This window comes from Hippopotamus amphibius, chromosome 1 (genome assembly GCF_030028045.1).
Source record: "Hippopotamus amphibius kiboko isolate mHipAmp2 chromosome 1, mHipAmp2.hap2, whole genome shotgun sequence".
Classification (NCBI taxonomy): domain Eukaryota; kingdom Metazoa; phylum Chordata; class Mammalia; order Artiodactyla; family Hippopotamidae; genus Hippopotamus; species Hippopotamus amphibius.
Genome location: NC_080186.1, coordinates 24,321,118 through 24,341,464, shown reverse-complemented (window position 1 = coordinate 24,341,464; position 20,347 = coordinate 24,321,118). Strand labels below are relative to the sequence as shown.

General features: G+C 37.7%; 1 protein-coding gene across 16 annotated transcripts in view; it reads left to right on the top strand.

The window, feature by feature from the left end:
- PUM1 (pumilio RNA binding family member 1) overlaps window positions 1-20,347 on the top strand; it is a 122,020-nt gene that overhangs the window by 24,441 nt on the left and 77,232 nt on the right. For 15 of the 16 annotated variants that reach the window (XM_057703251.1, XM_057703260.1, XM_057703243.1 and 12 more), the window contains one exon: window positions 5,705-5,773. In XM_057703251.1, the coding sequence (XP_057559234.1) occupies window positions 5,705-5,773 (69 nt within the window). Of the gene's footprint in view, window positions 1-5,704; window positions 5,774-19,971; window positions 20,213-20,347 lie in introns of those variants that run through there. The other variant, XM_057703276.1, reaches the window with a different exon arrangement.

The window sequence follows — 20,347 nt, the reverse complement described above, 5'->3', positions numbered from 1 at the left end:
ACCCAAGTCTGAGTTTCAGTTTGCCTTTTTTTTTTTTTCTTTGACTGCAATGTTAGCTGGCCAAAAGAGAAACAAAAATCTATACAGAAGTAGAAAGAAAACCAGGAGATCATAGTGATATGGAAGTTAAGGAATGAAGGAATTTGAGGTGGTGACTTTACTGAGATTTTTTTTTTTTCTTTAAATGAGAACAGAAAAAATATGAGCTTGAACTAGTGATGACTATTATTTTTATCTGTTGGAAGTTTCTGAATAGATTAGAATGGAGAATGGAAGTTTCTCTGAATTGATGACTTAGCTGGAAATTGAGAAAAGAGAAAAATGATTGTACTTTGAAATGCTGAGTTTTAGAAAGTAAGTTAGACATTTGTGTGATCTACGTATTTCTAACATTGATTATGAAAATGTTAACATATATAGTCTCCCCTCCCCCAAATGACCAAAACCTGCCCTTTGCTAACTGAGGATAGGGAAAGAAGAGATAGATGTGTGGAGACATTTCAGTAACTTAAAGAGAATAACCTGTGAGGTGGATATAGTTGAATAAATGCCTGCTGGGTATTGGACATGTTGTCTTTTTTTATTTTATTTTATTTTTTATTTTTTACAATAAACTGCATATATTTAGAGTGTACAATTTGGTATCCCAATCTCCCAATTCATTCCCCACCATCCCTCCCTGCTTTCCCCACTTGGTGTCCATATGTTTGTTCTCTACATCTGTGTCTCTATTTCTGCCTTGCAAACCAGTTGATTTGTACAATTTTTCTATAGTCCTCATATATGTGTTAATATACGATATTTGTTTTTCTCATTCTGACTCACGTCACTGACAGTCTCTAGGTCCATCCATGTCTCTACAATTTCATTGCTTTTTACAGCTGAGTAATATTCCATTGTATATATGTACCACATCTTCTTTATCCATTCATCTGTTGATGGGCATTTAGGTTGCTTTCATAACCTGGCTATTGTAAATAGTGCTGCAGTGAACATTGGAGTGCATATGTCTTTTTGAATTATGGTTTTCTCTGGGTATATGCCCAGTAGTGGGATTGCTTGTCATATGGTAGTTCCATTTTTAGTTTTTAAGGAACCTTCATACTATTCTCCATAGTGGCTGTATCAATTTACATTCCCACTGACAGTGTAAAGGGAGTTCCCTTTTCTCCACAGCCTCTCCAACATTTACTGTTTGTAAATTTTCTGATGATGCTCATTCTGACTGGTGTGAAGTGATACTTCATTGTAGTTTTGATTTGCATTTCTCTAATAATTAGTGATGTTGAGCAGCTTTTCATGTGTCTCTTGGCCATCTGTATGTCTTCTTTGGAGAAATGCCTATTTAGGTCTTCTGCCCATTTTTTGATTGGGTTGTTTGTTTTTTTGATATTGAGCTGGATAAACTTTATATATTTTGGAGATTAATCCTTTGTTGATTCGTTTCCAAATATTTTCTCCCATTCTGAGGGTTTTTTTGTCTTGCTTATAGTTTTCTTTGCTCTGCAGAAGCTTTGAAGTTTCATTAGGTCCCACTTATTTATTTTTGTTTTTATTTCCATTATTCTAGGGGGTGGATCAGAAAAGATCTTGCTGTTATTTATGTCGAAGAGTGTTCTTCCTGTGTTTATCTCTAGGAGTTTTATAGCGTCTGGCCTTACATTTAGGTCTTTAATACATTTTGAGTTTATTTTTGTGTATGGTGTTAGGAAGTGTTCTAATATCATTCTTTTACATGTAGCTGGACATGTTGTTTCTTTTAATCTTAATTACTAATGTGTAAAGTGGCCAGTGTTATCTCAGTTTTACAGGTGGAAATAGTGAAGTATATATCATTCATTGATTCTGATAAGTGTATGGGATATTGGGTATGGTAAGTAGAGCTTCTCAAGGAGTGCACTTTAGAATACCATTCTTAAAGATTTGTAAAGTGGTGCTTTGGTTAATTTTTCATTTTCCAAATGTGATGTATAGTTCTGGTTTTATCTGTTTTTTTCTTTTATATTTATTTTATTTTACTGCATTAATTTTGGGCTGCATTGGGTCTTCGTTGCTACTCGGGCTTTCTCTAGTTGTGATGAGCAGGGGCTACTCTGTTGCGGTGCACGGGCTTCTCATTGCGGTGGCTTCTTTTGTTGTGGAGCACAGGCTCTAGATGCATGGGCTTCAGTAGCTGTAGCATGTGGGCTCAGTAGTTGTGGTGCACGGGCTTAGTTGCTCCTTGGCATGTGGGATCTTCCTGGACCAGGGATCAAACCCGTGTCCCCTGCATTAGCAGGTGGATTCTTAACCATGGCGCCACCAAGGAAGTCCTATCTGTTTTGATTTTATAACTTCCTGTGTGGTAAAACATCAACTTAATTTGCAAAATTATTCTAGTTAGGACAAGATCCATGTTAGAAGGAGACAGGTGTTGAGGCTTACAAAAGAAAGTTCTGGGATCTGGAAAATGGAAAGGAAACTCAGAAGCTAGGCCATTTATACAGATGATGTCCTTGGGTGGGGTGAAATGAGGAAAATGAGGTAGGTCAGACACTAAGGTGATTTTCTCACTTTGCCTCTTTAGTACAGGGAATAAGAGATGCCTTTATGGGGAGGGGCAGCAGTAGAGAAGTCCTGGATGGGTGTGAGATGTGCAACTGGCAAGTAGCCCAAAGAGAAAAAATAGGAAGTATTTTTGTGAAACCAAAGGTGATAAGATTATTTAGTGGAAGGATATAGACATTTAGCAAAAGTGAAGATGGAATTAGTAAGTCATACTAGAAATTAACATTAACTCATCACTCAAATTGAATACTAGGGAAAGGGGGGATGTGTAGAGTACAAGAACTTGAAAAGATGGTTCTGTCCTGAGGATTATAATTTACAGCCAGCTTTTCTCCTTTTTGATAGAAGTTTCTTTGTTACGTGCCCAAGGAATTTCTTATGATTGTCTGTGTTTTCATCATTTGGTTTCTCTTGATTCCTGAGCATCTTCTTTCGATCATAAGTTTTATTTCCTAGGAAGAAATTTGTTGAGAGTCTGCCTGATGTTGATGACCATACCAGGTATAGCTCCCATTGTAAATAATAAGTTCCTGACTAGTTAAAAACACTTTCATGAGAGTGACTTGGTTTGTCTTGTATACTCAATTGTGGGCAAATGGTTTAAAATGAAGTTATTGTGCTAGCAAAGGTTCCATTCTCATTGTCTACAGGAGGTGGGAGGAGGAGTGATTCACTTTGTACGTGAGGCAGAGAGAGACACCCTGGAAGAGAGAGAGCTGGTGGAGGTGAACAGAGAGCTAAAGAGAGCGAGAGGAGACCTGAGAGCCTGAGCGAGCCAGCAAATAAGAGAGAGAATGGTAGGAGAGAGAATGGTGGGTGGGTGGGAAGGCAGTATAGAAAGGGATGGGAATTGCTGTGAGGGAAGGGTGGGCAAATTTTGAAGGTAGGAAGAGGAGACAGAAGACCAAGAGAGCACACTCATCAAAGCAAAAGCTGTGAAGGTACTTCTATCTGGCAGTGGAAACTTGGCTGTGACTGCCCTGGAGGCAGCTTGGTGACATAGAAAGGACATTGCACTTTAAGTTGGAACACCTGGATTTAGATCCTGGAAGTGCCGTCTAAGTGCTCTTCCTTACTTAACAGTGGTTGGGGAAGGCATTTCTCTGAGGCTCAGTTCTAATCTCTTAAATAGGAATAATTACTGTGAGATTGTTGTGCATATTGCATGTTCTCTGCCTTCCCTTACCATTCCTGCTTTCTTTTTTCATTTTCGTTGCCATTTTTTTCTTGAGAAATATAAATAGAATTCCAACATTCTTGGTTAAAACTGTTTGTGGGTTTTTGGATTTTCAAGAAATGCCTAGGGTCTAGTTAAATGCATGTTTAGAGTCCCAGAAAAAGCTAGATGTAGAACTTTATGTGTTTAGCTTACATGCTTTGTAAATGTTAACTCCGGCCTGAAGGTTCAAAATGATTTTCGCCAAAAAAAAAAAAAAAAAAAAAAAAAAAATGATTTTATCTAATGTTTGTAGAGTTTTTAGCTAAGATGCTTTCATCTCCACTCCTCTCTATTATTACCACCTGTAGTTTAGGAGCTTATTCTGTGTGCTTACCTAAATAATGTAAACGCCTTGTACTGTGATCCTAGCTTCTGTTTCAAGGCCCTTTCAAACTGTTTTACCACAGTAACAAGCTTTTTCTCTATGTCACTTTGTTCTTATATGGCGTAAATTTAGCATCATTTTGAATTTTATAAATTTATATTTTTGGCAAACATCCCAAAACTGTTACATTTTAGTGACACAGTGTATCATTTGTAGCATAGTATCAGCTCTGGGGTTTTGAAAATGTGTAATTTAAAACAGTGCGACTGTATTTTTATGTGGTGTCAGTTCAGTCAAATTAAGATCATTGGAGCAGTATATAGGCAGCATGTTAATAAAAATCCTTAAATTGGTGCCCTCTGCTGTATTCTGGTTCGTGCTCCATATTCTGCCCTCTTCTTGCCTGGCCCTAGTTTAACTCTCTTTGCATTTACCCACTGCTGGAAATTGTACACAGACATTTGGAGGCAGTGATGATTGGATGAGAGGGTTTGAGAAAGTCCTGCTTAAGGCAATCAGCAGTCTCTCAGGTAGTCAGAATAGTCTTCCTCTTTAATAAACGAGGGACTGTACTCTAGCCTCAGGCAGCAAAGGTGGCTTGTTGCTCATAACTGAGAGGACCAGTAGACTATTGGACAATAAAAAGGTTTTTGAATTATGACTGTTTTGTGTAATCCACACTTCATTCTTGCTCTTAAATATTACCTTGTAGTAATGACCTTGGAATGAGTTAATTGAAGTCTAGAAAGATTGTTATAATGTGGGTAGTACATTTAATGATAGGTAAAGTTTGAAGGGATTCTTGTGGTATGTGCTGCTTTTTAAAATTTTTATATATTTATTTGGTTGTGCTGGGTCTTAGTTGCAGTACACGGACTCCTTAACTGTGGCTCCAGGGCTCCTTAGTTGTGGCATGCAAACTCTTAGTTTTGGCATGTGTATGGAATCTAGTTCCCTGATTAGGGATTGAACCTGGGCCCGCTGCATTGGGCGCTTGGAGTCATATCCACTGCCCCACCAGGGAAGTCCCATGTGCTAGTTTTTTTTCTCCTGGTTTTGAGATCCTAGGAGCCCCTGGAGATCTTTCTAATATGGAGAAATGTTGGAGGCACTCTGTTATATAGTTTATAGCACCTTTTCCGAGGTTTATCAAAGAAATCCTGGCTTGGATCAAATGAGTCCCTTAATTTTGTGCTTAACTGTTCACAGCTGGGGGCAAGGACTGTGGTCTTTGAGTCAGCAAGGTTTAGGTCATGTAATCATCTACATATATCCTTGCTCTTCAACATGTTTGATAACATCTTTACTTAATAAGTTAAAATGTATGAAAAATTGCTACTGTAATTCTTGTGTGATGGAATGTGCTTTTTCTTTTTCTGGATTATGTGTTTTTCATGTTTGAAAACAAAAGGGAATGGGAGGGGAGAAAGCAGGGGTCATTGCTAAACCCTGATGGTTAAAGGTAAGTGAATGTTTAATCTCAGTCACTTATTATTATTGTTTTTGTCAATATCTGAAAGTAAACATAGAAAAGCTCTTCAGTTGTGTTTAATGTGTTTGTAAAATTCAAGAGGCTAACTTGGAACCTTTCCCTCCTCTATTCTAAACAATAGGTACGTTCTATGGATGAACTGAATCACGATTTTCAGGCACTTGCTCTGGAGGGAAGAGCGATGGGAGAGGTAAGTGAACTGGTGTGTCAGAAAAGTGGGTCTGTTTTTAAGGGAAGGTGTCTGTTTTTAAGGGAAGGTTGGAGCTGTCTTTCATCAAATGTGTCTGAATCTAGTCTCCAGAAGTATGTGCTTGCTTTTCCTTGTTGCCATCCTCATGATAGAAATGGGATATTGCACAATTTTGTCAAAGCAATCTCATTATAAGAAGAATGTTAACTGTAGCCTAATGTCTTATAAATAAAACAGAACCAAAATGTGAGCACAAATTAGTATTATCTTAACCAGTCAATTGTAGATTGAGGAGTTAAATTTTACAAAATAATTTAGTTTTATATGCATCAAATGTCCTTACCTTTGCCTCATTTTTCAGTTGTTAGGTTCTTTTGCAGTGGAAGGGAGATTGGCTGTTAGAATATGTTGATATCTTATTTTTAGAGCAGTGTCATTTTTGAGGAAGTTGTTTAGAGTTCCATTGTGAAGAGGGAATTAATAGATTTTTGGTGAAATAATTCCAGAAGGTTGAGGCCTGAGCCAGCCATCCCTTACATAGAATTTAGGAACAAGAATTTTGGTTTGTTTGTAATGTTTAAACTTTGCAGAAGCAAAATTTACTGTCCATTATATTGATAGTGAAGGTTGCCATAATTCTAAAAGAAAGAGTAATAGATCAAGTATAGGTGATTTCTGGTGCTTCTAGGTGTTGACAATGAGATTGTATTGGTGATAGGTAGAAGGTACAGTTTGAATTAATTGCTCAAGATGTCACAGGTTCACAAACTGGGGACATTTGCTTGTGATTCTTTTGTTCTGGAGAGTAGCCTTAGGTTTTTTTCTTTTGTTTTATTTTTTTGTATATCTAATGTTTAAAAGCTCCCATGTCTATTTTAATGTTTTAAAGGCGGGAGAATAGCTATATTTTGGATTCTCTTTTATACCATTCATTAAATACATTTGTTCTTTGATTTAGCCAATATTCTTTGATCCAGGCACTGTGCTAGGTTTTGAGGATAATTTTCCTGATCTATAACAAATATTCATTGACTACCATTGTGGCTGGGCATTAGTTAAAGTCTTCGTGTTTTGATCCTAAGATTTTTGCTTCCTTGGTTATAAGATTTCTGTTTCCAGCTTTTCTGAATCATCTTGTGGTCACAGTCCAGTGTCCTGTCATTTTGGGTTCATGGGTTTTTGGCCTGTTTTTGTGTTTCCTTTAGAGCTTGAAGAGCAGATTGGTAGGTGTTCTTCTGTTTCCTGTGCCTGCCTAATATTATTGAAACAGTGCACATCAATAATCCCTATCTGGTTATTGAGTAAAAGATTTTCTCACTAAATTTTTGGAGCAAAGTTTGAACAGAAAGTTAACAGATGTGTCTTATATTAAGTGTAGATGGGGAAACCACATTTTTCTGCTTCCCCACTCCTGTGATTCTAACCTGGTCCACTCTACCAAAAATCTAGCCCCAGTCTTTTAAAATTAGTTACGCAAAATAAAAATAATGCCCTGTTACTGTTTTGTAAGCAGCACTTCATAATCTCTAAAGACTTAACTCTAATTGAAGAATAGTGAACAGAAAGTGAATTTCAAATTAACAGCTTAACAAAAATATTTTAAAAATAATTTTCTTATTCCGAAAATGTCTCTTCCCCTCAGGGTCTCCAGACTGCACTTCCTTATTTTTGTTAGAAATGTCATTTTTTGATTTTTGTATGTGATTCCTCAGACCTAGGTGTAGGCATATATGTAAATGACTAAAGTACATTCCAGCAGTAATGCAGTGTCACTTTTCTTTCTTTTTTCCTTATTAGTAACAAAGTAATAATAATAACTACCATTTGTTGACCATATATTAGGCAGATGCTAAAGAGGTTTGCATGCATTATCTCATCAATAACTCTCAGGGCAGTTCTGTTTTCCAGATAAAAGTTTTGCTCAGGGTCACACATCTAGAAAGTGATGGAGCTGGGACTCTGACCTGGCTACCTCTCCAAAGCACGTGCCCTTAGAGTAAATGAAGTCACTACTTACAAAATAGCTGATGGTAAAAATCTCATTTTAGTAAGCTTTATGACAGTTGATATTTGGGGGGAGGATTTTTAAAAATGGTTGTTTTTAATACACTTCCTTCCCAAAATCCAGACACTTAACTGAAGTTATTTTTTGAAAGCATAACCCAGTGTCCAGGCACAAAGGGGACAAACTAAGTAAGTATGGAGTGAGGTTTTTGTACTCTGGGAACTCTTTCTTTAACTAGTTGAGGAAGGAGTGAATACACATGACAACAGAAATACACTTTTTCTACATATGGTTCATGTTTTGAGAAGGGAGTGGTCAGTATTGGCAGGACTAGTTTATGATTACTTCTGTGGGGGAGGTATATGACTTGGAAATGTCCTCTAGTTTAGTTAGGATTCACATAGGTGTGGGTTGGGAGAATGTTTTTTGCAGAGATACAGGGGAGATGGGCACAAAAGAGAAATGAAGAAAATAAAGCTTTTATAATAAAATTTAAAAAGCACAGTTTTTAATTTAATATCATTAAATTTCATTCCCTTTAAATGATAAAGCATCTCTGGGAGGGGAATGTGTGTAAATGTAGTCCTGACCCATATAAACAGTAAAATTTCAAGTAAATTGCATGAGCTTATAAAGCCAGGCACTTTTTTTTTTTTTTTTGCTGCAATTATTTTATTTGTATTTGTGTGCATCTCTGTGCTTGTGTGCGAGTCCTCATTAGGGCAAGTAATACCTATGTTCAAGAATGTGTGAATCTGTAGAATTCAAAGAGAATTGGCTCCATTCAAAGTAACTGATTTCTAGTAAAGTTAGTGCTGCCTGGCTCTTGCTCCTTTTTTTTTTTTTTTCGTCCCATCAAAGCCAGTGCTAGACTCTTGGAGTCCCTTTGCTAGAGAGTGTTTCTTAGAAATCTTGCTCAGAGGTGACTACTTAAAACTTCACCTTCAAACCTTGCTGTTTGTCTGAAGTATAGCTGTTCTTAGCTGAAGAACGCAGTACAAGTGCTTTACTTGCCTCCTAAGAAGTCAGCATAAAAAGGAAGATAGGAAGATGTTTTAGGCTTAGGGCTACAAATTATTTGCAAATATGTCATCCACTCTCCTTGCTAGCAGCTTTCCAGTCCTGAGACGTTTAAAGGCACAGATTATTTCTGTTAATTGCATATTTAAGAGTGTAGCTTTGTAGTACTGAGGAATGCTCACTGACCTGATGTTTCTGGGCTTTCTATCTTGGTTGGTTTATGGTCTTGCATGACTTATTTACTCCATGTGTAGGAGGGCAGCATAATACTCTTCATGTCCTGAAAAGGATGCATTTGTAAAGAGGATAGCGGTTCTCATTTGAAAGTACTTTGAGAGTTTTTGACAGAAAAGGCACCTTGTTCTGAATAATTGGTTTTCTTCTAAAAACCAAGAATTTTTTTTCAAGATTCCTTAATGTTTTACATGTAGTAAACTTGACAGCATTCAGGGGCATTAAAATAATAGTGATTATTTCTGCAATAAATGGAATGTATTTAGATATGTGGCCCTTCATCTTTGTTTTAGAAAACTGAAACAGAAAAATTTACCCTTGGTAATAGACAAGTTTGTAAACCTGAGGAATGAAATCTGGAAAGTGCTTCTGTACGTGGAATAATAATGAATCCTACCACATGCTGCTTAACCTATCTTCATTAAATTTCTCCCCTTTTATTCTCCTTTGTCTAAAATATTTTTTTCTTTTTATCTACATCAGTATGCTTTATTTGAAAGTAAGCTAATTACAGTAATACATTAACACTTTTTAAAACACTTTGGCATTGATTTCATTACCTATGTGAATCTCTCAACAGATTTTTGAGAGATACTAGTACCATTTTTACGTGAGGGAAATGAGGTCTAAGGTCAGGTGATTCCAGCTAAGATCATAGGTGTCAAGATGTGAATTGACATCAAATTCTATTTCATTAGGTTCAGAATAATAATAGCTGCAATCTGTTGAACATGTATGATTTTCCAGCTACTGTGCTGGAAAATACATAATATATGCATTACTGTCTTCATAGTGGTCCTGCAATATTATGATGTCCTTTATATACCGGACGAACAGGGATTAAAGAGGTTAACATGATCACAAGCCAGCTGTTTAAACTCGGCTCTCTATCACTCCAGATCCTGAGCTTTTCTGCTGTTCATTTCTGCATGTCCAGAGCCTACCCAGCATTCAAAAATCCAGCTTCAGTTATCAGCTCCTCTGTGAAAGCTTTCTTGCTCTCACCAACCAGAAGCTACAGAGGGGAAAGTCAGTAGCAATTTACTTATTTATATCATTCTTATGGCCCTAATTTATTTTATATACAGTGATTTGTGTAAATGTTTCTATTTCCTTGCACAGTAAGTTTGTTGAGGGCAGGAGCTTCAGCTACTATGTACTTTGTAAACAGTGGCTGCCTAATATATTGTGTTGAATAAATTGTGTACCAGAAAGTATGGATTCCTCTTTATTTTCTTTTACTTCAGAAGTTCCCCCCAAGGGACCTCAAGGGACCTCTCAGTTCAATTCAGTAAATATTGCTTGTATTCTCTATTCATATTACTTTTCCACCCTCAGGGATGTGGGTTTGTGAAGGCGGGGGGGTGGGGGGGGTTGGGGGGGAACAGACAAAACTGAAAAGCATTTATTCAATCCTCTCTGCAAATCTTTACATTTTTGAACTATTCAGTAATTATTTTCCAAAGAGTACATAAGATGAATAACATATCAGCAATGCAGTTATTATCCAAGTTGAATCTTATATATAAGGCATTTATTATAAAGGATCTTTTGTTTAATGTAGTTGTAACCATAGGACACTTTCTCTGGGCCATCTGCTGGGGCATGGAAATATCCTCATAATATATACACAGGCAGTCATAATGGTGTTTAGAAAATTGGAATTGCTTTTGTTATATTCCTTGTTCAAGATTGTACTAAACTATGTTGTGTGTAATTTTCTTGTTCATTTTTATTTTGCTGCTGAGGAACCAGAACACCAAAATTAATCCATTATCTCAATTAATTAATGCATTCTGTGGTCCTCATTATAGCAAAATGTGTAGAAGAAGCAGTTTATTTACTGGGTTGGTCTTCCCTGTATACATGCACATCTATGAAATTTTCCACTCCTGGATCACATGAAAGAGGGAACTTGTCCATATTTGGCATACTGAGACACTTCTCTTGTCAGTTTACTAATTAAAAATACCCTGAGGCTGACTGGATGTGTGGGTGAGTTTGAGTGTTTGGTCCCATCTTGAGGCAGAGGACTCAGTAGCCTCTCTTAATTGAGCTGTTTGCTTCTTGCTTTGGGAATATGATGGGGGTAGGTCATAAAGCAATCTAGATGTTTTAGTGGTTATACTCATGAACTTTACAGATTTCCTAAGTGATCTGGCGGCTTATCTTTTACACACTGGGCTCTCAGGTATTATTGCAAGGAATCATTTATATAGTTTTTTAAAGTCTAGACCTAGTATAACTTTAATATGGTTATGTAATAGATCAAACCATGTAATTTATACTTAGATAAAAACAAATGACATAGGTAACTTAAAGGTGGCTGGGATAGCATTGTTTTCTGTTTCCTTACATGCTTTTCCTATATTGTGCAGAAAAGCCTGGTTCACCTGGGGAATTTCTTCATTTTCTGAACATAGTTTACTGTTTGTGACGTTTTATGAAGATATCAGAGAAAAGAAGTTTCTTTTGGCTCTGTTTCAATAACTTGAAGCGGGAAGGTATAAAGAAAACTTTACTTTCTGTGGCTTCAGGAAGAGATGTGCAGTGGAAAAAGGATTAGTGTGGAGCTTGCCCCAGGTTAGTTTATCACAAAATATCATGGAGCTTGAGGTGCTAACAGTATCTCTGAATTTTTTATTTTTGAAGGGCATGCTTTATGAAAGAACCAGTGTCTTTTGTGTGTTTACTTTGAAGGATGAAGTTGTTAACAGTGATTGTGTTTTTTGTGTGGTGAAGAACACTGGGAAACCCCTGTGCTCCTTTGAAGACAGTGCTTTTTTTGGGGGGGGGGTGGGGGCTGTGCCTTGTGGCATGCGGGATCTTATTTCCCCAACCAGAGATTGAATCCATGCTCCCTGCAGTTGAAGTGCAGAGTTCTAATCACTGGACCACCAGGGAATTCCCCAGAATGCAACTGTTTGCAATTCAGTCTAATTTGTGGTGGTCCTAAAGTTTAAGAGCTACCAAATTCTTATCTCTACTTGATTGCTCTTTTTGCTCTTACTGTTCCCCAGGAATTCACAGTGGATCCTCAGGACAACCTTAAAACTTTACCCATTGGAGTTGTAGACTTGCAACACCATATTCTTTCATACTTGGATCCTATTTTCATCTAGGCTTTGCACTCAGCTGACTCTGTGGAACAGATTCCTGATTAAAGTAACTTCAGTGGTAGACTGGCTTATGTATACTTAGTGACTTCATTCTTTTTTTTTTTTTTTTTTTAAAGAGGTGTTTTTTATTTTTATTTTTTTGGCACACGGGCTTAGTTGCTCCGTGGCATATGGGATCTTCCTGGAGCTGGGATCGAACCCGTGACCTCTGCATTGTCAGGCGGATTCTTAACCACTGCGCCACCTAGGAAGCCCAATGTGACTTCATTCTTGATCATCATAATGGGCCATGAACCTTCTCTTTTGAAATTAAATAACTTAAAAAAAATGCCTCGAAAGCTGAGAGAGGCATCTAAGCGGCAGTTTGTACCCTTCCCACTCCCATTTCCACAGGTCCCTTCTTTTACCATTTTATTCCTAGGTTACTACAGTGATCTCTTCTGCTTAGCCTCCCAGCATTCATTTGCTTACGCTCACTCCATTTTATGAAGGAATGTGAAATTAATCTTTTTTTTAGCTGTGCCTTGCGGCATGCGGTATCTTAGTTCCCTAACCAGGGATTGAACCCGTTCCCCCTGCATTGGAAGCGTGGAGTCTTAACCACTGGACCACCAGGAAAGTCTGTCAAATTAATCTTTTAAAATGCATTTTTATTATCTTACTCCCTGTTGCTGCCTGTTGGATTAGAGCCCAGCTAGCTCCTCAGTTCTCCGTAAAGCTTCACTGGCAGCTAGACTGACTAGTTGTGCTTTTTCACTCTCTGCTTACTGCTCCTCTAGTTGGTGGCTGGGTTTCTTTTTTATTGGGGGGCACCTGCCCCTTTGCTCTTTGTGGAAAGTCCTTTCCGCTGTCTTCTTACTCTGAACTCCCCTGTCCATTAAGGCGTTCCTTGACCATCCTGTGCCAGGCACTGTTCCTTTCTTCATCTGCAGTAGGTTGTGAAGTTTAAAAATCTGTATCACACTATTAGTGTGCTGATTTTAAAATGCTTTGTAACTGTATCAGCTTGATTTCTGGTAGATTTTTCTTTTTAGTCTTTTCTTTCGGGGCAGAGAATTTTTTGTTTGTTTTTTTAAAATTTATTTATATATTTATTTATTAGATGAGTTGGGTCTTCTGTTGCTGGGTGTGGGCTTTCTCTAGTTGTGGAGAGGGCGAGCTGCTCTTCATTGCGGTGCACAGGCTTCTCATTGTGGTGGCTTCTCTTGTTGTGCAGCACGGGCTCTAGCTGCACGGGACTTTAGTAGTTGTAGCACGTGGGCTCAATAGCTGTGGCTTGCAGGCTCTAGAGTACAAGCTTAGTAGTTGTGGCACACGGGCTTAGTTGCTCTGCAGCATATGGGATCCTCCTGGACCAGGGCTTGAACCCATGTCCCCTGCATTGGCAGGCGGATTCTTAACCACTGGGCCACCAGGGAAGTCCTGTTTGTTTTTTTTGCTACTTTTGTTACTTCCAGTAGTGGAAGTAGGGTGTACATTTCAGGGTAAGTTCAAGTAATAGTTTACTTTTTGACTTTAGATGCTAAAACTTTTATTTTTTCAATAGTCAGAAAAGCAGTATTGGTTTTCCAGATAAGAGAGAGAAGATCAAACTACATCTTATTGGCCAGGCCTAAGCGATTTGTGTAACTTCATCCTTAGTGGTGGAAGTGTTATTAAAGGACATTAGATACAACTGTTAACAGTGCTTACTATGAAAAGTGCTTAATAACCCTGGAAAATATTTTTTAAAAATCTGTTAATTTTATATACTGCAGTTATGATTATGCAAAAAATTAAACTTTTCTTTCTTAAAAGGAATATATTAGATTTCAACCAAAAGAGATATTTAATTGAGAGACAATTAATATGGAAATTTGTTTTCACTAGTAGTCATCTTACCACAGACTAAAAATTTTAAGCAGTAATGACTAGGTGCCAGATTGTGATGCTGCCTAGTAGTGAAATCTGAAAAAAATTACAGCAAATTTTGATTCTTAGACAGTTTTTTGGTGATGCGAAATAGAATGAAACAGAACAAAAATGTTTAAACATTTAAAAATAATTTTTACACGTAAGTATTGAGTAACTGATTAAAAAATGAATGCAGACCATTTCCTTAATTAGTAGATATGTAAATGAGAAGTGAGAATTTAGAAGATCACATTCCTTAAACTTTCTAGAAGAGAAGGGAAAAATGAAAACCCCATCCTTTCCTCCCTCCCTCCCTCCCTTCCTTCCTAGTTATTTTTAATTAAAAAAAACTGGCTTGTAATTAAACCATTAAACGTTTTCAACATCCCTTATTTAAGCTACAGTTTTCAAAGTGGATTGGAAGTTGTTAATCTGGTTGCTTAAAAATATTCATATTTGAAATGTGGTGTGAGCTTTCTCAAAATTCCCACTAACTTGTCACTTTGAACTTATGTTGAAGTGACAGGTATCTGCTTAAGAGAAAATGCCTTATTTGTAGTGAATTTTGTACCACCATAATCTCAGTTTTTACTTACTGAAAATCAGTTCTAAATGATAATGAAGGTATATTTTATAACGTCATTCATAATCCCACTACATCAGTGAGCACCTATTTCAATTTGTGCTTTTCTTTCCAGTCTTGATCCAAAAGGGAAGGGTGCATGAGGAGAAGCAGTCTTTTCATGTACAATTTTGTATTTTGCTTTTAAAATTTAATGTTATTTTATAAATATTACATATAGTCATGGTAACTGGTTTGGTGTGGGCTTACATTGTCGCATACAGTTGTACCTTATTGAGCGTATAGTTTGCTCCCAACTTTTTTGCTCTTATACTTTGAATGTGAAGCTTTTTTACCCCCTTTTGAATTCTTTAGAGATAAATTCTCAGGAATGAACATGACTTTTTTTTCTAGCTTTTTAATTTATTAATATTATTTTTTAAATTTTTATTAAAGTATAGTTGATTTACAATGTCATGTTAATTTCTGCTGTACAGCAAAGTGATTCAGTTGTACATAAATATACTTTTTCATGTTCCTTTACATTATGGTTTATCATAGTATATTGAGTGTAGTTCCCTGCAGTATACAGTAGGACCTTGTTGTATATCCATTCTATACATGATAGTTTGCATCTGCTAATCCCAAACTCCCAACCCTTCTCTCCCCCACCCTCCACTCCCTCTTGGCAACCACAGGTCTGTTCTCAGATATATCTGTGAGTCTGTTTCTGTTTCATAGATATGTTCTTTGTATTGTATTGTATTTTATTTTATTTATTTATTTATTTATTTATTATTGGCTGTGTTGAGTCTTTGTTGCTGCACACAGGCTTTCTCTAGTTGCTGTGAGTGGGGGCTACTCTTCACTGTTGTGTGTGGGCTCCTCATTGTAGTGACTTCTCGTTGTGGAGCACGGGCTCTAAGCACGTGGGCTTCAATAGTTGCAGCACATGGGCTTAATAGTTGTGGCTCACAGGCTCTAGAGCGCAGGCTGAATAGTTGTGGTGCACAGGCTTAGTTGCTCTGTGGAATGTGGAATCTTCCCAGAGCAGGGCTCGAACCCATGTCCCCTGCATTGGCAGGTGGATTCCCAACCACTGAGCCACCTAGTAAGTCCCTGTATTGTATTTTAGATTCCACGTATAAGTGATACCATATGGTATTTGTCTTTCTCTTTCTGACTTAACTTCACTTAGTATGATAATCTCTGGGTCCATCCATGTTGCTGCAAATGGCATTATTTCATTCTTTTTTATGGCTGAGTAATGTTCCACTGTATGTATATACCACATCTTCTTTATGGACGTTTAGGTTGTTTCCATTCCTTGGCTATTGTATATAGTGCTGCTGTGAACACAGGGGTGCATGTATCTTTGAATTGTAGTCTTGTTTGGATACATGCCCAGGAATGGGGTTGCTGGGGCATATGGCAACTCTATTTTTAGTTTTTTAAGCAGCCTCCGTACTGTTTTCCATAGTGGCTGCACCAATTTACATTCCCACCAACAGTGTAGGAGGTGAACGTGACTCAATGTATATTTTTTCCGAACGCTTTCCAAAAGAATTGTCGTAACAGTGAATGGATATATGTACTTTTTTTTAAAAGCCTTGTAAAGGATATTGATTTATTCTTTTATATTTAAACAGTTTCTTGTTAAAATTTGGTAATGACTTATGTGTGTAGTTTATAGTATTTATTATGAACTGTCTCACTAGATTTCACAAAAACCCTCTGTGGTATAGAGGGCCAGGCAAATTCCTTAGGGCATTAAGATTTTGAGAAAGGGTTTCTGAAAATTAAGTTTTTACAGTCAGAATTTGACTAGAATGTGTGACTATCAGTGTTTACCAACTATACTTCTTTTGTTTCTGTCAGTGCTGAGTGGTCCTTTCTCTGAGTTGATGTCAAATTCTTTTAATTTAATGAGAATATTTACCAAGAGATTAAAAAAATTGGGAGGAGGATGCTATATCTTACCACTAGTTAAAATATCAGATATTCAACTCCTGCATTGGCTACATTCCAGTGAAACTAAGCTTATGTTGGAAGTTTACATTGACACTTAAGATGATCAAACCTGTTCATGCTTTTGGGGCCATAGAATCCCTGTGAACTGTTCTCCGTAAGAAGCCAAATTTCTGCTCTGAGAGATATCTCTGTGTAGCCTATGTTGAGTGTGTAAGTAGTTACCTATTTTATTCCTCTTGGGTACAGAGTATTTGAGTACAGAGTTTCCATCTGTGCAAGTATTAGTGTTGGTATGGTCAAACACATACAAGCTCCCCCCCCCCCCCATTTTTTTTAAAAGAGGTGTTCCTAGTGTGTGTGTGTTTGTTTATTTTTGGCTGTGTTGGCTCTTTGTTGCTGCACGCAGGCTTTTTTCTCTAGTTGTGGTGAGCAGGGGCTACTCTTTGTTGCAGTGCTCGTGGGCTTCTCAGTGCTGTGGCTTCTCTTGTTGTGGAGGACAGGCTCTAGGTGTGCGGGCTTCAGTAGTTGCAGCATGTGGGCTCAGTAGTTGTGGCTCGAGGGCTCTAGAGCGCAGGCTCAGTAGTTGTGGTACCTGGGCGTAGTTGCTCTGCGGCATGTAGAATCTTCCTGGACCAGGGATCGAACCTGTGTTCCCTGCGTTGGTAAGCAGATTCTTAACCACTGTGCCACCAGGGAAGTCCAGACACATACAGTCCTTAATAATCAGCTTGCTTCTTAGTTTTTGCGAAGCTTTAATCATGGTTCTTCTTGCGGTGTTTTGTTAGGGCTCTTAATTTTATGGGATTTACACTGAAGTGCGCTGGGTGATATGCTCACATCTGCTAGCTGAGTACACAGGAGCATTTCATTGGCTATGCCATTAGTAGTGTGAAGTCTGTTGGTTACTATTTTGTTATTAAATAATATTAGCAGCTATTCTTTGAGTGGTTACTCTGAGTCCTGCCTTGTACCACTTTACACACTATATTATTTAATGTTCATAACAGTTCATTTTATAGGTGAGAAAACTGAGGCCTAGGTGAGTTAAATTCACACAGTTGGGATTTGAAACCAGTTTTTTGTTTGTTTTTTAAAATGATTTCAGAATAGTTGTGTGTGCTTTGCCACTATATTACTTCTTAAAATAAGAAGACTAGAGGTTTTTGATGTTCTCAGCCCTTTAGTTTATTGTCTCCACCTCTGTTTCAAGGACTCTTAGTAGGGGTTAATGTGGTGGTTGATCGTGCAAGTGTGGATTTGTATATTGTCTTTTTTGTTAGTTGATTAAAAAAAAAGGTGTTTCCGAACACAATTTAGAGGTTTCCCAAGTGGATGGTGCTTGTAAACCAGTGCATAATTTCTGCTGTTATCCAGAAGCTTCATGAATAAGTTTACTAATTTCTTTACTCTCCTTAGGTCTTTTCTTTTATAAACCTTGGTTCAAGCTGGGATGAATAGTGTATGTTTTTCTCCTAAAGACTAGAGAACCGATACTGTTGGAGGGGCAATTAGGAATCCCATTTAGTGGAACAATACAAGGAAGAGTACAAAGTCTGTTGTATTGCTGTGTCGGGATGGTAGGACCTCCCAAACCCTGGTTCTCAGTTTGTAGGTCTTGAGAGGGATTTACTAATTTAGAGATGATTGGATTATAGAACTGACCTATACTAACTAGAACCACAAGAGATTAATGTGTGAAAACTAAAATGCAGTTTACTAATTTATAAGGAAAAATAACAACTCTCAAGTGGACAGGATAATTGTGTTCAGTGATCAGCATGTTTGGCTATAGGAGGAAGCAGAGTTCTCTTAAGTTTGCTTGGTAAGCAGAGTCTGGGCCAGGGAAGTTACTTGGATGTTTTTAGTGGCTATGTAACCATGGTTCTATCTAGCCTGATGCATTAATTGCTTTTATAATGATAGACTTGTTTGTGCATTATACGTCCTCTCCCTAAGCATGCATACTGGATGATATTGTCTACATCTGACTCCCTGAGTCTCCTTTGTTTTTGTTGGACCAATTCCTAATTCCCTTATCTTCCTTTAGAATTGTCAAATCTGTTAATCCTCTTATTACCTAATCTTTCTTTAAATTTAATTTTTTAAACCTCTGCTGCGATCTGTTCTTTGTTATCCTGTCGAAGAACAGTCTTTATTTCTAAGTTCTTGATGGGGTAAGCAGTAACTATCTTTTCATATACTAGTTGCATTTGAATGTTTGGTGATTGAATTTAGATGTAACGTAAGTGAATATTTGGCAACGCCTGATGTGGGCTGGAGAACCAGAATGTTTTAGCCAGTGCTGTGGATGTTGTTACCTTTAGAGGGATTGAATCTGAATTTGAACTAACAATTGGATACTCATCATCACTTTTATATTCAGTAGATTATAGCTCCTCTTAATATGATCAGATTTGAATGGTGTCTTTATTTTAGATGACTTTTTTTGGGGGGCAGGCTGCATTGGGTCTTCATTGTTGCACACAGGCTTTTTCTAATTGTGGTGAGGAGGGGCTACTCTTCGTTGCAGTATGCGCGGTTCTCAGTACAGTGGCTTCTCTTGTTGCGGAGCATGGGCTCAGTAGTTGTGGCTCAAGGGCTCTAGAGCTCAGGCTCAGTAGCTGTGGCAAATGGGCTTAGTTGCTCTGTGGCATGTGGAATCTTCCTGGACCAGGGATCAAACCTGTGTCCTCTGCATTGGCAGGTGGATTCTTAAACCACTGCGCCACCAGGGAAGTCCCTGAATGACTCTTGACTATGTGCTTGCTACTAACTCTCAGTAAGCTTAACATATCTAAGTCCATTTAATTTTGCAAAATTTAAGAAGCCATTCATTTTTTTTTTTTAATACAGAAGGGCTATAAGACAGAGTAGGGGAGAACATGGAATGGATGTAATTTTTTCCAAATTCAAAAAAAAAAACGCTTTGATTTTAGATATTAGAAATGGAACAAGAAGTGCTTCTTCAAAACAAATTCTTAGATGTTTTAAATGTAAGAAAACTCTTCTGTATATTCACAGCTATATTAGTTACCTATTGCTACATATCAAATTACCCCAAAATTTAGTTGCTTAAAACAACACGTTATTTAAACCTCAGAGTTTCTGTGGGTCAGGATCCCAGTCATGACTTTGCAAGATTCTCTATTTCAGGGTCCCTTACAAGCTGCAGTCAGGATTTCAGCTGGGGCTGCAATCATCTCAAAGTCCAACTGGGGAAGGAGCTACTTCCAAGCTCACTCACGTGGTTGATATCAGAAATAAGTTTACCGCAGGTTGCTAGACTGAGGGCCTCAGTTCATAATAAAGTGATGTCCAGTGACCTCTCTTGGTTCCTTGCCATATGGCAAAGCTGTTGGATAGCTTACAGTATAGCAGCTAGCTTCATTAAAGTGAGAAGGTGAGAGGGCGAGAGAGGAGTAGAAGCAAGATGGAAGTTCATATTTTAAACACAGTTTTGAAAGCGGCACCCCCATCACTTTTGCCTTTTGTTATTACTTAGGAACAAGTCACTAGGTTCAGCCCCACAGTCAGGAGAAGAGGGAGAATTTACATAAAGGTCTGAGTATCAAGAGACAGAGACATTAGGAGTCGTTTCAGATGCTGCTTGCCACAAAACTGAAGAGTGGAGAGAGGTATGTTTTGAAGGAAAGAGAAATGCTAGGTTCTCTCTAAGGTCCGGAGACTGAGGAGCTTTGCTAAGTTTGCTTCTGTCCTTGCTGAGGTACCTTGATTCAGTAGTTTACTTTTCTTTCCATTTGCAGAGCACT